Source organism: Stegostoma tigrinum, chromosome 3 (assembly GCF_030684315.1).
Source record: "Stegostoma tigrinum isolate sSteTig4 chromosome 3, sSteTig4.hap1, whole genome shotgun sequence".
Classification (NCBI taxonomy): domain Eukaryota; kingdom Metazoa; phylum Chordata; class Chondrichthyes; order Orectolobiformes; family Stegostomatidae; genus Stegostoma; species Stegostoma tigrinum.
The window spans coordinates 55,334,234-55,357,215 of record NC_081356.1 but is presented as its reverse complement, the minus strand read 5'-3'; the positions used below and the strand labels follow the sequence as shown (position 1 = coordinate 55,357,215).

At 40.8% G+C, this 22,982-nt stretch overlaps 1 protein-coding gene across 1 annotated transcript in view; it reads left to right on the top strand.

Annotated features, from left to right (window-relative positions):
• Positions 1–22,982, top strand: part of zmp:0000001301 (uncharacterized) — a 146,025-nt gene that overhangs the window by 6,205 nt on the left and 116,838 nt on the right. The window contains exons 2-3 of the mRNA XM_059645010.1: positions 5,572–5,673; positions 19,478–19,562. Of these exons, the coding sequence (XP_059500993.1) occupies positions 5,612–5,673; positions 19,478–19,562 (147 nt within the window). The 5' untranslated portion in view covers positions 5,572–5,611. The remainder of the gene's footprint in view (positions 1–5,571; positions 5,674–19,477; positions 19,563–22,982) is intronic.

The following is a 22,982-nucleotide window of genomic DNA, read 5'->3' as shown; positions in this document are numbered from 1 at the left end:
AGGCTTAGAACACATTAAGGTGGCTAAATCTCCTTGGCCTGATAAAGTCCATCCTCAGATGTTGTGGGAGGCTAAAGAAGAAATTGCAGAGGGCCTTGCAGAGATTTTTGCTTCAACCTTAGCCACTGGTGAAGTTCAGGAAGACTGGAGGCTGGCCAATGTTGTTCCATTGTTTAAGGAAGTAGCAAAGACAAGCCAAGGAGCTACAGGTCAGTGAGCTTGACATCAGTGGTAGGCAAGTTATTGGGAGAAGATACTGAGGGACAAGATCAACCAACATTTGGATAATCAAGTCTGATTATGTATAGTCAGCATGGATGTTTGCATGGGAAGTCATGTCTGACAAATCTTTTAGAGTGCTTCGAAGAGGTAACCAAGAAGATAGATGACGGTAGGGTAGTAGATGTTGTCTATATGGACTTCAGTATGGCCTTTGACAAGGTCCTGCATGGCAGGATAGTCATGAAGGTTAGGTTGCATGGGATCCAGGGAGAGCCAGCTAATTGGATTCAAAACTGGCTTGATGGTAGGAAGGAGGGTGATGGTTGAAGGTTATTTCTCAGACAAGAGGCCTGTGACTAGCGGTATGCCACAGGGTGTGGGGGCCTTTGTTATTTGTTATTTACATAAGTGATCTGGATGTGAATGTACAAGGCATGATTAGTAAGTTTGCAGATGGTATAAAATTAGTAGGTATCATTAATAGCAAGGAAGGTTATCAAAAATTACAGAGGGATCTTGATTAGATGAGGAAGTGGACTGAGAATTGGCAAATGCAATTCAATATAAATAAGAGTGAGGTGTTGCACTTTGGAAAGTTAAATCAAGGTAGGACTTGTACAGTAAATAGTAAGATCCTGAGGTGTGTTGTGGAACAGAGGGACCAACGTGTAGAAGTACATAGATCATTGAAAGCGGTGTCACACGTGGACAGGGTGGTGAAGAATGCATTTGGCATGCTGGCCTTCATCATTCATGCACTGAAATTTGGAATTGGGAGATTGTGTTACAAATGTATAAGCCGTTGGTGAGGCCGCACTTGGAATATTGTGCACAGTTTTGATCACCCTGTTGTAAGAAAGACAAGTTAAACTGGAAAGTGTGCAAAGAAGATTTATGAGGATGTTGCCATGACTGGTAGGAGAGGTTGGCCAGGATAGGACTTTATTCCTTGGAACGTAGGAAAATGAAGGCTGATCTTATTGAGGTATGAAAAATCATTAGAGGCATTGATAAGATGAATGCACATAGTCTTTTTTCCCAGGGATGGGGTATTGAAAACTAGGTTTAAGGTGAGAGGGGAAAGGCTGAAGAAGGACCTGAGGGGCAACATCCTCACATAGAGAGTGGTGTGTATAGAGAATGGGCTGCCAGAGAAAGTGGTGGAGGCAGGTTCAATTGTAACATTTAAAAAACATTTGGATAGGTACATGGAGGGGAAGTGTTTAGAGGAATATGGACCAAATGCAAGCAATTGGAACTAGCTGAGTAGTCACAATGGTCAGCATGGACCAATTTGGGCCAAAGTGCCTGTTTCTACGCTGTATTACTCTACTGTATGACACTATAACATTAGTTTCTGAATTAAGTGTCCAACAATAATACTACTAGGCCATCGCTTCCCCTCACCTGCATTTGTGCAGCTCCAACAACACTCAAAATGCTCTAACAATACTTAAAAACATCAACAGCATCCAGGACAAATCAGGTCACTTGATCATTATTCCATCTACCATGTTAGAATTTAAGACCCTGCACATTTCTGCAATGTGTCAGCAGTGTGTTCCATATCAAAGATGTGCTTCAGCAACTCACCAAGACCCCTTCCAAATCTATGTCATCTACCACTTAATTAGACACAGATAACAGATTCATATGAATGCCATAACGTGTAAATTCACCTCCAAACTTCTTGCCATCCTGAGTTGGAATTATAACATCACTCTTGCTATGTTAAAATCCTGGAACTCCCATCCCAGCAAGACTATAGTGCACCTACACCCCATAGACGTCAGCAGTTGCTCACCATCACCTTCTCAAGGACAATTCGAAATGGTCAACAGATCCTGGCCTTGCCAGTGATGCTCACGTTCCAGCAAGGAGGTAGAAAAAAAATGTTCTAGAGTACATAAGTGTTAGGTGGAAACAAATTGAGAGATATTTCAAATTAATACAAGGAAGTGGGAGATGGAAAAAGAAAAGTCAAATGAGCACGATTGAAAATAAACATATTATTTAACCTGTGGAGAGAAAGAAAATCTGAAGATGGATCTCTGGACTCAAACATTAACTGTGCTTTCTAACCACAGATGCTGCATAATCTGCTGAGTTTCTCCAACAATTTCTGTTTTCATTTCATATCTTCTGCATCTGCAGTTTGTTTTGTTTTGTTTTTAGAATCCCTACAGTGTGGAAACAGGCCCTTCGGCCCAACCAGTCCACACTGAACCTCAGTGCACCCCACCCAGACCCATCTCACTATAACCCACCTAAGCTACACATCCCTTAACACTATGGGCAATTTAGCACGGCCAATCCACCTAACCTGCACATCTTTGGACCGTGGGAGGAAACCGGACCACCAGAGAAAACCCACACAGACAAGGGGAGAATGTGCAAACTCCACACAGAGACCTGAGGCTAGAATCGAACCTGGGTCCCTGGTGCTGTGAGGCAGCAGTGCTAACCACTGTGCCTTTTTTTTAAAGGAAGCTTCACCAAATTTACTCACTTTTCCTGCTCTTTCCACCTTCAAACATATGTTTTAAACATATAGCAACATTATCATGATTATCAAGTTGTTGTTAGACCCAAGTTGGTTGCTGCTGTGTTTTCTTCATTACAGCAGTGTCCACACTTTGAAAGTACTTAATAACTTTAAGTCATTTTATGCTCATGAAGGTCATTATACAGATCTCTCTTTTGTTTGTTTAGCATCCTAAGTCCTCATACAGTGCTTTCATTCCTTTCCATATACTGATCAGCAACAGATTTCCCTACTGTCTCTGAAGTTCAACAGACACCTTTTTCACATGCTAAGCACTTGTGAAAAATAAGCATTGATACTGTCAGGTTGTGAGTGCCAACCAGTTCCAACAGTAATTAAAACATACTGGGTGTTACATATGCTAAAATTCTACCCGTCATTATCGTTGGAAAATATTGTTTTTGTAGAAGATCTGATTTTCCAACAGCTGCCAATCTAAAATTGAAAGGAGTCAAATAGTCCCCAAAATATGGAGCACTCTTAATGACTGGCTTTGTACGGTCAGTATATTACTACAAAAAGTGATGGAAGTTAATATGTGATAAAGTAGTCCAAAAACTTTTGTTTGCTGGATTAGATGTGTGTGAAGAGCTCTCCCCAAACCTTGTTATTGTTTAATTTTAAAAAAACCCTTCATTTGGATTACAAATTATAGTCCGTTTTTGGTATGTTTTTGTTAAGAACCCAGTAACACAATCCTCTTCTTCAAATCCTCTTCTTCTTTCACCCACCGAGTAAGCCCCTCGGACCTCAATTTAACATCACTCAAAATACAGCACATTTGACATTGCATGATATCCACTCATACTGCATTGGAATGCAGCTTGAAGTTCTATAGGGCATGAAAGTGCAATGTTCTGACTCAGTGGTCCTAGTTACAATGCTGAGTCAAACTGCAAAGTTGTAGGTTCAATAATGTTGACCTCCTAAAATAGTATTCAGTTGGTTTGAGCTTGCAGCTAGAATGTGGTTCGTTCATTGTTTAGGCCTTGCAGCACTGACGTTGAAATGGGAACGACAGTTATAAAATCAAAAAAAAATTGTGGCTCATGAAAACTAGATTTTAGTCATTTAGTAGACAGCTTGCAAATACCACATCTCGAAATCGCTGGATTACAGAGGTAAAACGTTAAACTGAACCGCTGCAGTCGAGTCTACCCTGGAAAGGATTTTGTCATGGTCACCATTGAATTCTGGAGTGTTTCTACCATAACCTGAAAAATCAGATTGGGGACCGCTTTGCAGAACACCTCCGCTCAGTTCGCAACAAACAACTGCACCTCCCAGTCGCAAACCATTTCCAATCCCCCTCCCATTCTCTAGATGACATGTCCATCATGGGCCTCCTGCACTGCCACAATGATGCCACCCGAAGGTTGAGGGAACAGCAACTCATATTCCGCCTGGGAACCCTGCAGCCATATGGTATCAATGTGGACTTCACCAGTTTCAAAATCTCCCCTTCCCCTACTGCATCCCTCAACCAGCCTAGTTCGTCCCCTCCCCCCACTGCACCACACAACCAGTCCAACCTGTCTCTGCCTACCTAACCGGTTCTTCCTCTCACCCATCCCTTCCTGCCACACCAAGCCGCACCCCCAGCTACCTACTAACCTCATCCCACCTCCTTGACCTGTCCGTCTTCCCTGGACTGACCTATCCCCTCCCTACGTCCCCACCTTTACTCTCTCCACCTATCTTCTTTACTGTCCATCTTCGGTCCGCCTCCCCCTCTCTCCCTATTTATTCCAGCTCCCTCTCCCCATCCCCCTCTCTGATGAAGGGTCTAGGCCCGAAACGTCAGCTTTTGTGCTCCTGAGATGCTGCTTGGCCTGCTGTGTTCATCCAGCCTCACATTTGATTATCTTGGAATTCTCCAGCATCTGCAGTTCCCATTATCTCGAATACCAGATTAAGGTGGGTTTTGGAAAATCAGGGCCATTTCAGGTTTTAACGAGAAAACTCAGCTCAAGTTTCTTGGTGTAAATGGGTTTCATGAATAAATAATGCATCATTTTAAGAATTGTATTTAGCAACTGACCCTGTTGCAGCAAAAGCACGGACTTTCGAATGTCGATATGTTTCAAAATATCTGATCAAGGTTACCTATGATGCAGAGGCAAGATTTACGAGGGACTTATCATTAATGCGTTTCATGGCCAAAGGCCGTCTCATTAGTCACTGTTTATAAAATGGTCCTGAGCCCATAAATGATGTTTCAAAGAATAGAAAGTTATGTGTGGTTTTTGATTTGTTTTTGAATCCAGCAAACTGATAACAACGGGACATTTTAACTTCATGTTTAGGTGGAAAAAAAATCTTAGGTTGTTCCCAATGCTTTCGTTCTACTATACATTCAGGCTCTTTGATTTATACAGGATATCTAATTGGATTAAAAAAAAATCTGCATTTCAACTTGTGGCTAAAAGTCAATTAGTTACAAATATTGAAGCGTTAACTTTTTTGTGTGTAGCAGTACTACTACTGTATCATTGACAGTCGGTACCCTGGAAACGTTATCATTGACAGTGTGCAGGTGGCGTAGCAACTGCACGGGGACAATGTGAAACGTCTAAAATTACATTGAGTTAGTGTCCGAATAAGGAGCATTTATATCTGGAGTAGATGCAGCAGCGATCTTAATTGTCGATTGAAGGTAGTAAATGCAGGTTTACGGGACGTTACCTGAAAGGATTAGCGGTGACATATTCGGAATAAATTGCTTTGCAACGCAGCGTCACTAAATTCCTGGTGATCAGTGGTGTATACTCCAAAATCACGAATATACATTGTTTACATTGCAGAATGAATTTGACGTGAACTGTTTGCAGCGAGTTACACGAAATGGCCCTGGCAAGTGGGCACTGGATTAAGAAAGAAATCAGGGGAGATCCTCCGTGTCCAAGGTAAATTGCGCAAAACGAAAAGCAACATTTTGGGTGCAGAAGCTTATCTAAGAAATCCAACATTTAACCAATGTAGATTTCTGTTTGTATATTTTTACATGGAATAGGCTTAAGCGTATGCATGTTTTCAATTCCTATTCTATTCCATTAGCCAAGTACTGTATATTAAGACTGCTGCGCTAGTCATAGAGATAGTAGGAACTGCAGATGCTGGAAAATCTGAGATAACAAGATGTAGAGGTGGATGAACACAGCAGGCCAAACAGCGTCAGAGGAACAGGAAAGTTGACGTTTCAGTCCTACACCCTTCTTCAGAAGTAAATTTTCTGAAAAAGGGTCTAGGCCCGAAACGTCAGCCTTCCTGCTCCTCTGACGCTTCTTGGCCAGCTGCGTTCATCCACCTACACCTTGTTATCTCCGCTAGTCATAGTACTGGAAAGCACAGGATACTTGTATGTAAACCATTTGTCAAACTTAATTTGTATTTGTCTGAATAGGCTGTTAACACCTCCCAAACAAGACATTTGGGCAATAAATTCTGGCTTTGCTATCAAAGCCACATATAGTGAATGAATAAAATTCTGGAAATATCTATGCTGTGTTGAAATGCGACTCCATTCAGCATAGAAACGGATTAATCTGGTCTTCCATGCAAATAAGGCATTTCACCACTTGCATGAAACATCAGAGGAGGAAGTGAAAGTACACGGGCTACAGAAATTTGATAGAACATAGAACATTACAACACAGTACAGGCCCTTTGGCCCTCGTTGTTGCGCCGACCTGTGAAACCAATCTGAAGCCCGTCTAACCTAAACTATTCCGTTATCATCCATATGTTAATCTAATGACCATTTAAATGCCCTGAAAGTTGTCGAGTCTACTACTGTTGCAGGCAGCGATTCCACGCCCTTACTACTCTGAGTAAAGAATCTATCTCTGACATCTGTCCTATATCTATCACCTCTCAATTTAAACCTATGTCCTTCATGCTAGCCATCACCATCTGAGGAAAAAGGCTCTCACTGTCCACCCTGTCTAATCCTCTGATCATCTTGTATGACCTTAAGTTTTACAGAGGGTGGACTGTGGGATGAGCAGTAACCCTAACATTACTCTAGGCGAAACTCACTTCATACTTGCTTCGAAATTAACCTTTCACACTCCTCTGCTTGCTGTCCCATAAACAATTTCTTATACGTTTCCTCTTTCATCCCTTCATTTTCGTTCATAATGGTGCTTTACTAAATATCGTTTTGAGCTGCACAATCATAACATCAATCAAATTGATGTTTGCAACTATAGCATCAATGTGTTTAGATCGTGTTTTTATCAAATGCTTTACAGGAGCATTATAAAAGAAAAATTGATATTGAACCATATAAAGTAATAGTCAAAGCTTTGTCAAAGCATTAGCTTTTAAGGAGCATTTCAAGAGAGGAAAGCCAGGTTAAGAGGTTTAGAGGATTACAGACCTTAGATCCTAGGCAGCTGAAGGACTACTTCCTATGATGGAACAGTTGAAACTGTGGGTGCTCAGGAGGCTGGAATTAGGGGATTGCTTTTATCTCAGTGTTGTGAATTGAGATGTGATGACCAAGACACATCTTTGCAGAGGTGCAAAGGGATTTTGAAAATAAGGATTTTAAAATCAGGGTTTTGCTGACCAGAAGTCAACAAAGGTCTGTGAAAACAGGAGTGATGGCTGAACAGAATGTGATATGAGCAAGAATGTAGGCAGCAAAATTCTGGATGACAAATTTACTGAGGTTGGACTGTGGGAGATAATGAGGTTCATTATCAATCTTCTCATTTATTTCAACAAAGAACTTGCATTATCCAAACAATATTTTAATTAATATATCGGCACTGACTTTCAATTATTAACCTATATTTCACCAAATGCTAATTCACTTCATTTTTTTGTTTATTCATTCGTGAAATATGAATTGCTGGTTTTACCCACAGTTATTACCCATTCTTAATTCCCCATTGCCATGGGTCTAGAGTCACACATAGGCCAGACCAAGTAGATTTCCTTCCCTAAAGGGCATTAGTGAATCAGCTGGATTTTTATGACAGTGGCTACACAGTCATCACGAGGCTAGATTTTAATTTCAAATTTTTAAAATATATTGAACTCAAATTTCCTTATCTGTTACAATGTGACTTGAGCCATTGTCCTAGAAACAATAGCCTGGGTTTTGGTTTTCTGGTTTTATGATATTACCACAATAACATTGCCTCCCCTTATGATGCCACTAAAAGTTTCCCGACCACAGACATTTGGCTAACTGGTTTGTAATTGCTGTACTTAATCTCCTCTCTGCTGAACTGTGCTGCACCATTTTCTATTCTCTAGTCCACTGGCTAGGCTCCTCAATTCAGTGAGGTTTAGAAAATTGTAATTTCTGCAATTCTGCAATAAGCTTCTGCAATTTCCATCCTTCCTTCTCCCAGAAACCCAAAATGCTTCCCAATGGGACTTTTTTTATAAGTATTTCCTCTTTCTTACAGAATAGTGAATGTTTATTTTTCCCCTTGTTTAAACCAGATTTAGTTTATCGCTCATTGGATAGAATCACACATTGATACTTGTGTCTGCAACTAGCTATAATCCTAATCATATTCAATGTATTTGCATAAGTGCACTCCAAATCCTTCTTGGACTGCCTCACATTTGCACCCCCCCCTCCTAATGCTGTTCATTTCTTCCAATCCAACGTATGTTGGTCTAATGTTTATCCTGGAAATCCTCCCCACTGCCAAATTAGTTTAAACCCATGTTCCAAATAAATCCAGTGGTGAATGGGTTAGGTAATGGGAAATTTGTTTCTGTAGTATGTATGAGAACCTATTTTTTACAGTGCAGATATTGGGCTGCTAGCCCCATTGATGGGCTTGGTAAACAACATTTACAATGTTTGGATTGGTATGCTGGTACTTTGGAGAATGAGTCAGAAAGAGTTGACAGAATAATCAGAATGTTGAATGTGTGTATTATAATATAATATTAGGGAACTGGAAGGCAGCAGCAACAAGGCAAATCTCAACAAAAGCATGATGGGGGCAGCAGCTTCTCACAGTGATCAATATCCCCCTTCAAAACTGGACATGATCCTGCTAGTAGAACAGAGGTCAAATGTTAACATTTTAACTAAATTTGCCCAACACTTCTGGAAACGAAGCCAAATAGCTTTTCTTTTTCCAAATAAAGATCATGCATTATTAACATGATATTCTGTAGCTTCATGGTCTTTCATAAACTAACAATGGCATGTCTTTTTTTAGCATAATACCTGCAAATCATCTCCAGTAAGTGTAATGATGGATAATTCATGAAAAGTCTCTTGAGAATCTGTGTGACAATTTAACTTCAATAATTTTGTGTGTTTACAGATTGAAATAATCAAAATTTGCTTGAAAAAGCTTCAATTGTTGGAGGCTTGAATGTTTTTAAATATATATGTCACTTGCTCTGAGGCAGGTATTGACAGGGGACAGGGAAAAACTTCCTTTTCCTTGACTTCTTAGGATATCTCATGTAGAAGGTGAAGTGTAGGCTGTGGCTTCGTTACTAGAAACTATTCCATAGTGAATAGTTCATTGTGGTGTTTAGTGGTGTGCTTATCACCTGCATGCTTGAGACCTTCCTTCAATAGCAACAAGAATAATCATTTCTGAAGAAGGGTCTAGGCCTGAAACGCCAGCCTTCCTGCTCCTCTGATGCTGCTTGACCTGCTGTGTTCATCTAGCTCTACACTTTGTTATCAAGGATAACAATAATTTCTATTTATACAGAGGCTATGCAAAAGTGATATTAAACTAAGTTTATTAGCAAAATGTAAGAGGAAGAGGTAGTTTCAAGGATTATGACAAAGAAAACAGAATTAGGGATGGAATTCCAGATTGCAGGCAGAACCAATGATGGAACAGTTAAGATGGGAATGCTGAAGGGGCCAGAATTGGAGGAGTGCAGATATTTGGAAGATTGTAGGACTGGACTTAGGTACTGAAGTGAGAAGGGTTGAGACTATGGATAAATTGCAATTAAGGATGATATTTTGAAAATTGGGACATCACTTTACCACGGGTAACTCAGTGAGCACAGGTGAATTTTGCATAATTGTGTATAATTTCTTCTTCAGAAAGATATCAAAAGTCAAATAAACATTACAAAAACTGCTACACCATTTAACAAGATTTTCACTGTTTTGATTATGGCCTTAACTCTATTTTCCAACCCGTCTGCCCTCCTTACCCTTAACTTCCCAGTTTTTTTAATGAATGCAATGATATCACAAGATGTAACTTCGTGCAGACTTGACGAGCTGATGAGCCTCTTCTGTACTGTCTGAGTCTATGAACCTAAGATTTCATGGTTTAAGACAAACAAGGTTTTTCTTCTGCACAGCAGGCAAACAAGCCATTACTAAATATTGTGTTAGATAACAATAAAAGTAAATCAAACATAAATTAACAGGCAAATTGTGATCAATTATAAACTATAGATTATACCTTAAATGGCAAATACAGCTGAGGCAGATATTAGAAAATGACTCAGCAGTCCACACACCATATTGGTATTAAACTCAATGATAAAGTTATTTAAAACTAAGTCTTCCTTACTAAGAATTAAGCTCCTCCCGCTGACAGAAGCTCACACACAACCTGACTTCCATGAGCACAATCTTTACTATGAATGGTACACATCTGCTCATTTCAGTCTGAATGGTGCAGATCCACTAATTCTATCTTTAGGCTATTACCTGTTGTTAACGAAAAAATATGCAGGAACTTATTCTCAGCTTGAGGTTCTAAACCCAGCCCGGAATGATCTTTCATCAAGGTGCAGTCTTCACAGATATTTAGGATTCTAAATCTCTCATTTTGGTTTATAGTCATAAAGTCATTCAACCTGGAAGCCTACCCTTCGGCACTGCTCTGCCCTCATCAATCTTCTTGGTTACTTCATTAAAAAACTCGATCAAGTTTGTGAGACATGATTTTCCTCATACAAAACCATGCTGACTACCCCTAATCATTCTTTGCCTCTCCAAATGCATGTACATCCTGTCTTTCAGAATCACCTCCAACAACTTACGCACCACCGATGTCAAACTCACAGGTCTATAGTTTCTAGGCATCTCCTTACATCCTTTCTTAAAATAAAGGCACAACTTTGGCTACCCTTCAGTCCTCCATTGCTTCACCCCTGTTTATAGATGATACAAATATATATGTCGTCCAGATTTCTTCCAGAACTTCCCACAATATCCTGGGATACACTTGATCAGGTCTTGGAGATTTATCTACCTTTATGTTTTCTATGACCTCCAGCATCTATTCTTCTGTAATGAGAACTGTTTTCAAAACACAAATATTTATTTCCCTGATGTCTCTAGCCTGCATTTCTTTCTCAACAATAAAAACTGACCCAAAATATTCATTTAATGTCTCTCTCATCTGAGGTTTTCTTTCCTTACCAACCTTCCCCTTTTTATTTCCTGTTTTTACCTTCATTTTTCTATTTCCCAGCCGGTTAGGGTTTGTCTCAGAAGTTACAAACTTTAAAAGCACGAATGCCCTCAAAATAATAGTTTATCCCTACCTTGTTAGAGAACCACCATCTCTGTTGAAATCTGCCCAGTGAACCTCATTGAACTTCTTCCAAAGCAAATATATTCTTCCTTAACTAAGGAGACTGAAACTGTATACTGCATTCTAGTTTCACCAGTCCTTACAGTTGTGTCAAGATGTCTACATGTTTATACTTTGATGACTTTGTATTAAAATCCAGCATTCAATTTGCTTTCCTAATTACTTGTTGCACCCACAGATAAATAATTTCAGATTCATATACAAAGATACCCAAATAGTTACCTATTTTTGTATTTCTTTCACAAAACCAAGTTGACTCTGTTTAATTATCTTGTGATTTTCTAGGTTTTCTTCAACTACACTCTTAATAATGGAATGACAGATATTGGATCAATACTTTTTAAACATTCTCTTTTGGAAGATGCGGTTTGTAGACCTGTGAGTTTGGGGGAAGTGAGTGGCCTGTAAGGGGACTATACTCCTGTGGGAACATGGGCGAGAGAGGCGATCTGCGTGCGTTGGTGGAGGGGTTGCAGAGGCGTATGACAGGTGATCAAAGACCTGTGAGAATAGAAGTAGTGGGGTGTAATGATTGTAACAACGTCAGCCAGATAGACCTCACAGAATATGAGTTCCCTGCTTAGGGCTGTTAACCTGGTCCAATCAAGGAGCCCTGGCTGACAGATAAAACAGGGTGTTAGACATCTTGTTCACTCTGACAGCTGGCTCTGAGGGAACTGGATCAGTGTCAAGTTCTCTCCATATGTACATAAAGGATGACTTGGTGACAAGATACCAAATCCTGTGGAATTATTTCATGGGGAAAGTTGTTTAATCCACATTATAAAGCACCCAATATTTACGTTAGGTTTTACCGGACAGGATTCAGGCTTCCAAGATCCTCAATTAGGTCACACCCACTATTAAAAAATCTCCCATGATTAAAAATGCCACTCATCTGTGTACACACGGAATTCAAAAGCAATCATTGCTGACTTTGAGCTTGTGACCCCAAAATTCTAGCTGACAACCCCTTTGAGGAGTCACACTTCAGAATGTCAGAAGCTGTATATTATTGTTTAGTCCTTTTTAGCTCCCTCCTTTTTTGAACACAAGTGTTACTTTCAAGAATCCAAGAAATTTTGAAAGATCTCAACCAATTAACCTGTTATCTCTGTAGCTTCTTTTTGAAGTACTGGGAATGCAGATCCAGTGTTTTATCAGCCTCTAATTAATTTTTCAAATACCTTGCTTAAGCAATAGTGACGACTTTAATTACCCCTTCCTTCCTGACTCTTGATTTTTCTTCTAATCCTGAGATATTTCCAATGTCTACTAGTGTGAACACAGATACATGTTGCTGGCTCAAAATATCTGTACCATTTCCTTGTTTCCTACTAATAATTCACCAGACTTAGTGGTTTTCAGTTGAGGATAAGAGGGATAAGGTATAATTACACCATGACACCAATTCATTTTCCATTATACAGCCAGACGTGTCCTTATTTCTATATGGTGCTATGGTTTAATATTTATGTATAGTTAAACTACAATTTCTGACAACTTGGAAAGGGAAAAGCAGAGTTGCTGGCAATCAAGAATAGATTTCTTTGCTGTCAGAGAAGGATTGATGCATTGGTGACCATTTTCCAGCATTCTTTTGACTCTAGAAACATTCCAATGGACTGGAGGGTAGCTCATGTGACCCCAGTCTTTAAAAAAGGAGGGTGAGAAAAAATGGCAAATTATAGGCCGATGAGATTGACATCAGGTGTGGGGAAAATGCTGGAGTCAGTCATTAAGGGTGCAATAACTAAGCATTTAGAAAGTGATGACAGAATTGGCTCTAGTCAGCATGGATTCACTAAAGGCAAATCATGCTTGACAAATCTTCTGGAATTTTTTTAGGATGTGACTATAGATTAGACAATAATGAATCAGCAGATTTTGTGTATGTGGACGTTCAAAAGGCTTTTGACAAGGTTCCACACGAGATTAGTAAGGAAAGTTAAAAGTCGTGGTATCAGAGGTAATGTGTTAGCATGGATAACAAGCTGGTTGGCAGATAAAAAACAAAGATTTGGAATAAATGGGTCCTTTACAGAGCAGAAGGCAGTGATGGGTGGGGTGCTGCAGGGTTTAGTGCAATTGTATATTGTTCACAATAAACATTAAAGATTTGGATTTAAATATTGCATGCAATTTCTCTAAATTTGCAGATAACACTAGTCTAAGTGGCAGTGTATATAGTAAGGAGGGTGTGAAGGGAATGGGGTGACTTGGGCCTACTGACTGAGTGAGCAAGTACTTGGCAAATACAATATAATGTGGACAAATGTGAGATTATCCAGTTTGGTTGACAGAATACTATCTGAATGGTGGCAGTTCAGGAAAAAGTGAAGTGCAATGAGATTTGGGTGTCTTAGTAAAACAGCCATTAAAGATTGGCATGCAAGCAATGAGGAAAGCTAATGGCATGCTGGCCTTCATAGTGAGAGGATTTGAGTATTGGTGTAAAGATGTCTTGCTGCAGTTATACTGGGCCTTGGTAAGGCCACACCTTGAGTGTTGTGTGCAGTTTTGGCTCCTAGTCTGAGGCAGGACGTTCTTGATATTGGGAGAGTCTAGCCCTAGGATGGCAGGATTGACATATGAGGAAAGACTGATCAACTGGGCTTGTATTCACTGGAATCTTAAAGAATGATGGGGGAATCTCATGGAAACATGTAAAATCCTGATGGAACTACCAAGACTAGATGTGGGAACAATGATCCAGATATAGGGGAAATCCAGAGCTAGGGGTCAAAGTCTAAGAATAAATGTACACTATTCAGGACTGAGTTGAGGGAGAATTTCTTCACTCAGAGTTGTGAACCCATGGAATTCTCTCCCTCAAAAAGCTGTTGGGGCCAGTTCATTAGATATGTTCACGAGGGAGCTGGATGTGGCTCATTCAGCTGAAGGGATGTAGAGCGAGGGCGGTACTGGGATGCTAAGATTGCATGATAAGCCATGATTGTGGTGAAATGTGGTGCAGGCTGAGTAGCCTTCTCTAGCACCTATTTTCTATGGTTCCATGTTTCTATGATCTCCACTCCACTATAATGTTGACGCCACCAAGAGGAGGACATTAGAGCGAGGGAAGGCAAGTGATTCCATGGTGCAATAAGGTAATGGTTTGAAAACAGTCCCATGTATCATTGTTCTATTGTCCCACCTGTGACGCAGAAGAGTACTAAAAGCTGAATCAAGATTGAACAGAAATAAATGAATTATTATCTATTTTGCATGACAGAGACTGTTGATGTTTAAAATCAGAAACAAGTGCACAGCTAATAATATGACAATCAATTCTATGTATTGCTTAATTTGACTTTCTATTGTTACTGTATCCCTTATAGAGAAACAGCTTTGAGCATAACAATGTTGTTATTGTGAGTTTTACAATCACGCTTAAAAAAATCACAACACTGTTGAGGTTGAAGTTGCAGAGACAGGCACAGGAGTTCCTGGAGGCCTGGTACTCCACGAAGAAAGCTATCAACAAACACATAGAACTCGACCCCATATACACTCCATTGCAAAGGAAAACCGGAAGTGAGGTAATCCAGCTCAACGGACTCCAGAGTTTAAAAAACAGGTGGGAAAACATAACGGTGCTTCGTTGGAGGCTACACTGATGATATTACCCAGCAGGGTAATGAAATTTTTGTGGAACATCAATGAACCAACTCAGCGAGCCAACCAATCTCAACATCCACAACCCAGCTACAAATCTACTCCAAAATCTTAGAAATCACAACACTTCCTATGCCTTTGTTAAATTTAATTTTCCTTGCACCTTAATTTTAATCAGCTTAAGAGAACGTAACCCAGTTTTGCCTTCTTTGCAGACCAAAGAATATTTGCACAATGCAGTTCTGTGTACCCAAATGTATTTTAGTAACTCTGTTCAGCTTCAACTCCGAAAGAAGACATTCTCCCGTGCAGTTAGTTTTAGTGTGACTTTTCTGATGTTCACAACAGTCCTCATCTGATCCCTATTATTTGCAATACCATGTTTGTATTTATACCTATATGGACAAGGTTGACTAACAAAAGTTGTTTCAGTTTGAACTTTTTGAACTGGTCTAGGCCTGAAACATCAGCTTTCCTGCTCCTCTGATGCTGTTTGGCCTGCTGTGTTCATCCAGCTCTACACCTTGCTATCCAGCATTTATATCCCTTTGGTCTGGTATATCTCCCACTCTACCGTTACCATCAAGTCAGTAGATCAACCTTGGTTCATTAAGGAATTCTGAGGAAATTCCAGGAGCAGCACCAGGTATATCTAAAAATGAGATGTCGACCTGGTGAAGATACAGCACAGGACCACATGCATGTTAAACAGTATAAGCGGCATGGAATGCCACAAAAAATGGATCAGATCTAAGCTCTGCAATCTTGTTAGATCCAGTTATAAATGGTAATGAACAATTAAACAAGTAACAGAGAAGAGTCCAGAGATATACCAATCCTCAATGATGTGAGAACCTAGGACATTCGTGCAAAACATCAGAGTGAAACTTTTGTAAGCTTCTTCAATTGGCTATTTTCCCTGGTGCACAAGAAGATGGGGGAGTGTGAAACTGGAGGACATAGGTTTAAAGTGAGAGGGAAAAGATGTAAAAGTGACCTAAGAGGCAACTTTTTCACACAGAGGGTGGTGAGTGTATGAAATGAGTGCTAGAGGAAGTGATGGAGGCTCTTAGAATTACAGCATTTAAAAGGCATCTGGATGGGTATATGAATAGGAAAGGTTGAGAGGGATGTGGGCCAAATGATGGCAAATGAGACTAAATTAATTTAGCATGTCTAATTGGCATCAACATGTTGGACTGGTGGGTCTGTTTCCATGCTGTAGAGCTGTATGACTGTATGATTCAAGTGGATGGTCTATCTTGGCCTTCTCTTGACTTGCCATGCATCACAGATGCATCCCAGTTTTCTGCCAATATGATTCACTTCACACAGAACCAAGAAATGGTTATTTGCACTAACACTTCAAAGGCAATTGATCCTGGCAGAATTCTGATGATATAACTGAATACTTGTGTTCCATAATTAGCAATGACACCAGCCAACCAGTCTCACAGCCACGATAACATTAGCATCAACTGCAAGAGTAGACTGCTGCATAAGAATGTCTGTCTCCAACTAGCAGGACAAATCCAACCCAGACAAGTATAGCCCTGTAATGTACCCTCAATTATCAGTAAAAAGATGGAGGGGTTTATTGATAGTGTTATCAAGTGGCACCTTGCAAAAGAATAGACCACTCATTGATGCTTAGTTTGGGCTCTGCCAAGGACCATTGGCTCCTGATCTCATTACCTCTTGGTCTGAATGTACAAAACAGCTGAAATCCAGAGGTGAGATGACAAATGACTTGTCTTGACACCAAGACCACATTTGACTGTGCCATCAAGGAATGTTAGCAAAACAAGAGTTAATGAGAATTGGAGGAAATCTCTCCACTGGCTGAAGTCATATTTAAAACCAATTGATTGTTACTCTTCCCAACATTCCCATGTTCACCAGCTGTTCCAGTTCCACCTCCACTTTAAACCAAATGGTGTACTTTACTGGATGTGCCTTCAGATTCCTTGGATGAGCCTCTGGCTTCAGTTGTATTGTAATTTCAACTACTTTCATTTCCCCAGAATTCCCGTCAAGACATCTTTATACTTGTCTCGGATTTCTTGCAAACTCATGTTTGAGTCTGCCAGCCTACTAACCTCACTCCAATTTAATTTTTGTAACTGGGAGAGTACAAGTAATGCAACATAGTCTCCTTTCACTACTATAAAGGGAGTTCTGCACACTGGTCCCTTACCTGTAACTTCACCAGTGTATAGCCCTTCGATGGCACCACGTGTTCTGTGCATGTCCACAATGTAATCTTGGCAACCTTCAATAGCAGTGCCTTTAACTTCTCCCTACAGCCTGATTTGAACCAGAGACACTGCCGCACCTATATCAACTTCCATCTTTACTCTCTTAGCCTCTAATTTAGGAAGAACCCAGAAAAAATCAGCTTCACCCTGCACCCATAAAATATTTAACCGAAACTTTGAGCCTTCTGTATCTTCTGCAGACCCTGCTGACATTCTGTCTCCTCCCTGGCTGGTGACGTGTACCTTGTGCCTTGTCATCAGGATTGTTTCTTTTTGACTTTGCTCTCTTGTTTGTCTGAAATTGCTGATTACAGTCCAATGTGGCCCACTTCCTTACATTTTCAGCAATGGCTTTTTGAGTCCAACTCATTGACACCTTGTGACCAAACTTGCCTATTGGCAACATTCTGCAGTTAGTACTCCACTAATTATGCACCTGGGCATCGATACCCATCTGTGTTGCTTTGCTGGCTGCCAACTTCATTAAGGTAACAAATTTGAAACCTGCCTTGAAATCCATGTCTCTCCTTGTTAGTAGCTTCCATGGCTTCATGTCTGAGACCACAAACCATCTAAGGAACCCTCCGATTTTGTAGTGCTGTGCTCGCCTTTTTTAAGGCAGCCACAAATTGGGAGATGGATTCTCCCTCCTGTTGTACCCATTTATAAAAGCAGAAATATTCCACGATCATCAACAGCTTTGGTGTGAAATGATTTTCCAGCACTCTACGTAGTTCTTTATTCTTCTCCAATAGTTTCCTTGGTTGCGTCAGACCCCTTAGATTTGCGAAGGTCTTGCTCACAATTGTGCTCAAGAAAACCAGTACCATTAAGTTTTTACCCATTCTGCTTGCTTTCGAGTAAGCATTAAAGTGTTTGGTGTACAGAATCCAACTTTCCGTCTCTATGTTAAACAGTCCCATTGCCTCAAATGGGTTTGACTGTCACTTGTGTTTAGGTAGCCAGTAGCCACTCACATCCTGAGTCCCCTCAGTGAACACTTTCTGTGATGATTTTAGTACGGCCCCCCATTAGTATCCACTTTTCAGCATTGGCTGCAGATGGAGTCCCCTCACAGCTGCTGTTCTCAGCCTGCGTCCCGGTGAGTACCCTTCTTTCCTGGTGTTGACTGCAGCCCGGGTCCCCTCATGACCACTTCCCTTGACGTTTTGATCTGTCTCCCACCAAATCTACCACACTACCTCCTTAATTCTGCACTATTTTTAAAGCCCTAGTGACACTCAGTCTCCTCCTTTACTTATAAAAATGGTGTTAGCACACAGTTAGTGGGCCATGATTCTTTGCCAGTTATTTTGCTCAGGTGAATTTATAGATTATAAAAAGACCAAGAAGTAGATCTGTAGAACTTGAACCAGGAACAATTTATTGTATAAAACCCGCAAGAACTGTGGATGCTGTAAATCAGGAACAAAAACAGAAGTTGCTGATAAAGCTCAGCAGGTCTGTCAGCACCTGCAAAGAAAAATCAGAGTTAACGTTTCGGTTCTGGTAACCCTTCCTCAGAACAGTTCTTCCAGACCTGCTGAGCTTTTTCAGCAACTTCTGTTTTTGTTCACAATTTATTAAATGTATTTACAGCTGTGCAGTAAGATTTAGACTGACCCAAAACTTCCCCTCCTGTCACCTGAAACCGTCTCTTAAAGGGGAAGCACACACTCCCAACTGCACATGTAACAGACACATCCAAGACAAAACTGTCCTCTTAATTGGCATCCCATCCACAACCTTCAATATTCGTTCCCTTCACCACTGATGCTCAGCGTCAACAATGTGCACCATCTACAGGATGCACTGCAGTAACTCACAAGGTTCCCCCGACAATACCTTCCATAGCCGTAACCAATATCTCCTTGAAGGAAGAGTCCAGCAGATGCATGGAAAACCACAAATTTCAAATTCCTCTCCAAACCACACACCATTCTGATCTGGAACTGTATCGCCATTCCTGGAACTTCTTTCCCAACAGCATTCTGGCTGTTCCTATACCCTAGGATTGGAGTGGCTTAAGACGACAGCACACCAATACCTTCTCCAGGATAATTAAGGATGGGCAATAAATATTGGTCTAGCCAGTGATATCCACATCCCATGAAAGAATAAAAATATCTCCAGTGGGGAAAGTTGCAAACTCACATAATAACATGAACCAATATACTGTGGCACCCAGTTTTGTCTTCAACTTGCATAAAATTTAAGTTTCTTTTTTGTCAAGTCAGTCTTTAAAATTAAGTTTTGTTATTTTGTAGGCATGGCCCTGGATTGGCAGTTGCTGGAAACATTGCATTCATATTTGGAGGCTGTTCCCGTGTTAATATGAAAGTGAGTAATCGTGTGGTGTTACTTTCATTTCAAGATAACGTTTATTTACAACATGTTTGCTATGATAATCTCTATGCGATACTTCTATTAAATACTCAATTATATACGCTAGTTTATGAGTGATTTTGAAGTTTGGCCACCCACACTTTTTTGACAGCTTCTTTCCATTCCTGCAGCTTATGCAAGAAATTCAAGACTTCTGATTGTCAATGGAAACTTTGAAGTCTGCTAAGTGAAAGAATTTACAAATTATATGAGTTAAAGTTTATCAGACAAATAGCATTATAAATTATATATCTTTCATTTACACAATAAACTGGATTGACAAAGAGATGAACAAATGTTTCTCAAAGAAATGTGTGTTGAGGAAGATCCAAATGGTGAAGGAAAAATTGAGGTACTCAAAATATGTAAATCCAAGGTGTGCGGCCTATGTTTTTGCAGACTCAGCATTGCATAGAGATTTACATAGTGTTAGATAGACCTTAAAACACAAAAACAGACCTTTGGGCCCAACCAATTACCTTTACTCATCTTGTTTCCATATCCCGTCTACTGTGTTCCCTTCATATGCCTATCTAAACTAGAATATTAATGTAGTTTTATGCCTAAACAATAACCCTGTTCTTGAATTCCACTGACTTTCAGGACTCTGAAGAGATTATCTTCCTGTTCCCTGGCCTAAAAGTGTTTCTTTCAATCTTGTACTTCTATGTTTGATCACTCAAATATGCAAATTGTCAACTTTCTTTTACTGTATTTTACAGTGTAAAACTCTACTTTCCAATCACCTAATAATTTGTGTTGTTTTAACAATGAAACCCCACAGGGTCAGACTTTTCTGCACATTTGCATTTCCTCACAAGTTGTAACCTAGTGCTTAAATATCTTTACAACTTTAGAATCTGTCTTACAGCATAGAATTTAATACTATACCCACTGTACCTTAGCAACAGCAATTGGAATGTTTATAGCCTCTTTCATAAAACTTTGCAAAGCACTTCACAGGAGCATTATGATGTAGAATTTGGCACTGGACCATATGATACATTGAGCCAAATGGCCAAAAGCTTAGTTGCAAAAGTAGATTGTTAGAAGTGGTTAAAAGTGGAAAGTGTGGTACAGATGTATAGAGATTTAAGGAGGCAACTCTGAATCAGATGAGTGCAGATATTTCGGGCAGGTGCAGGCTGGAGAAGATTAAAGAGGTAGTGAGTCCCCCAGTCTGCCTTGATCCCCTGCAATTTGCCTACCAGCAAAACAAGTCCAGAGGATGTCATTTCCCTAGCCCTACACTCATCTCTGGAACATCTGGATAACAGGGATACCAATGTCAGGTTCCTACTCATCAATGACACCCCACCTTCAACATCATAATCCCTACAAAACTAATCTGAAAAATCTGAGACCTAGGCCTCTTCTCTGCGCTCTGCAACTGGATCCTCAGCTTCCTGACCCACAGACCGCAATCAATGAAGATAGACAGCAGCACCTCTTCCATGATAATCCTCAACACTGATGCCCCGCAAGGATGCAGTGGGAGCCCCCTGCTGTACTCCCTATAAGTCCACGACTATGTAGCCAAATTCCATATGAGCGCCATCCACAAATTTGCTGCTGATACCAATGTGGTAGGATGGATATCAAACAAAGTTGAGTCGGAATACAGGAAGGGGATAGCGTTTGGTGTCGTGGTGCAATGGTAACAATCACTCTCTCAATGTCGGCAAAACAAAAGAACTGATCATTGATTTCAGGGAGAAAGGAGGAGGATATGCCACTGTCTACACCAACGGAGCTGAGGTGGAGAGTGTCAAGTGTCAAGTTCCTCGGAGCGACAATAACCGGAAAAACTGTCCTGGACCTCCCACATAGATGCGATAGTCAAGAACATAGAACATAGAACATAGAACAGTACAGCACAGAACAGGCCCTTCAGCCCACGATGTTGTGCTGACCATTGATCCTCATGTATGCACCCTCAAATTTCTGTGACCATATACATGTCCAGCAGTCTCTTAAATGACCCCAATGACCTTGCTTCCACAACTGCTGCTGGCAACGCATTCCATGCTCTCACAACTCTCTGCGTAAAGAACCTGCCTCTGACATCCCCTCTATACTTTCCACCAACCAGCTTAAAACTATGACCCCTCGTGCTAGCCATTTCTTCCCTGGGAAATAGTCTCTGGCTATCAACTCTATCTATGCCTCTCGTTATCTTGTATACCTCAATTAGGTCCCCTCTCCTCCTCCTTTTCTCCAATGAAAAGAGACCGAGCTCAGTCAACCTCTCTTCATAAGATAAGCCCTCCAGTCCAGGCAGCATCCTGGTAAACCTCCTCTGAACCCTCTCCAAAGCATCCACATCTTTCCTATAATAGGGCGCCCAGAACTGGACGCAGTATTCCAAGTGCGGTCTAACCAAAGTTTTATAGAGCTGCAACAAGATCTCACGACTCTTAAACTCAATCCCCCTGTTAATGAAAGCCAAAACAGCATATGCTTTCTTAACAACCCTGTCCACTTGGGTGGCCATTTTACGGGATCTATGTATCTGCACACCAAGATCCCTCTGTTCCTCAACGCTGCCAAGAATCCTATCCTTAATCCTGTACTCAGCTTTCAAATTCGACCTTCCAAAATGCATCACCTCGCATTTATCCAGGTTGAACTCCATCTGCCACCTCTCAGCCCATCTCTGCATCCTGTCAATGTCCCGCTGCAGCCTACAACAGCCCTCTACACTGTCAACGACACCTCCGACCTTTGTGTCGTCTGCAAACTTGCTGACCCATCCTTCAATCCCCTCATCCAAGTCATTAATAAAAATTACAAACAGTAGAGGCCCAAGGACAGAGCCCTGTGGAACCCCACTCACCACTGACTTCCAGGCAGAATATTTTCCTTCTACTACCACTCGCTGTCTTCTGTTGGCCAGCCAATTCTGTATCCAAGCAGCTAAGTTCCCCTGTATCCCATTCCTCCTGACCTTCTGAATGAGCCTACCATGGGGAACCTTATCAAATGCCTTACTGAAGTCCATATACACCACATCCACAGCTCGACCCTCATCAACTTTTCTAGTCACATCCTCAAAAAACTCGATAAGGTTTGTAAGGCATGACCTACCCCTCACAAAGCCGTGTTGACTGTATTTGATCAAGCCATGCTCTTCCAGATGGTCATAAATCTTATCCCTCAGAATCCTTTCTAACACCTTGCAGACGACAGACGTGAGACTTACCGGTCTATAATTGCCAGGGATTTCCCTATTTCCTTTCTTGAAGAGAGGAATTACATTTGCCTCTCTCCAGTCCTCAGGTACGACTCCAGTGGAGAGCGAGGATGCAAAGATCTTCGCAAGTGGCGAAGCAATTGCATTTCTTGCTTCCCAAAGCAGCCGAGGACAAATCTGGTCCGGGCCTGGCG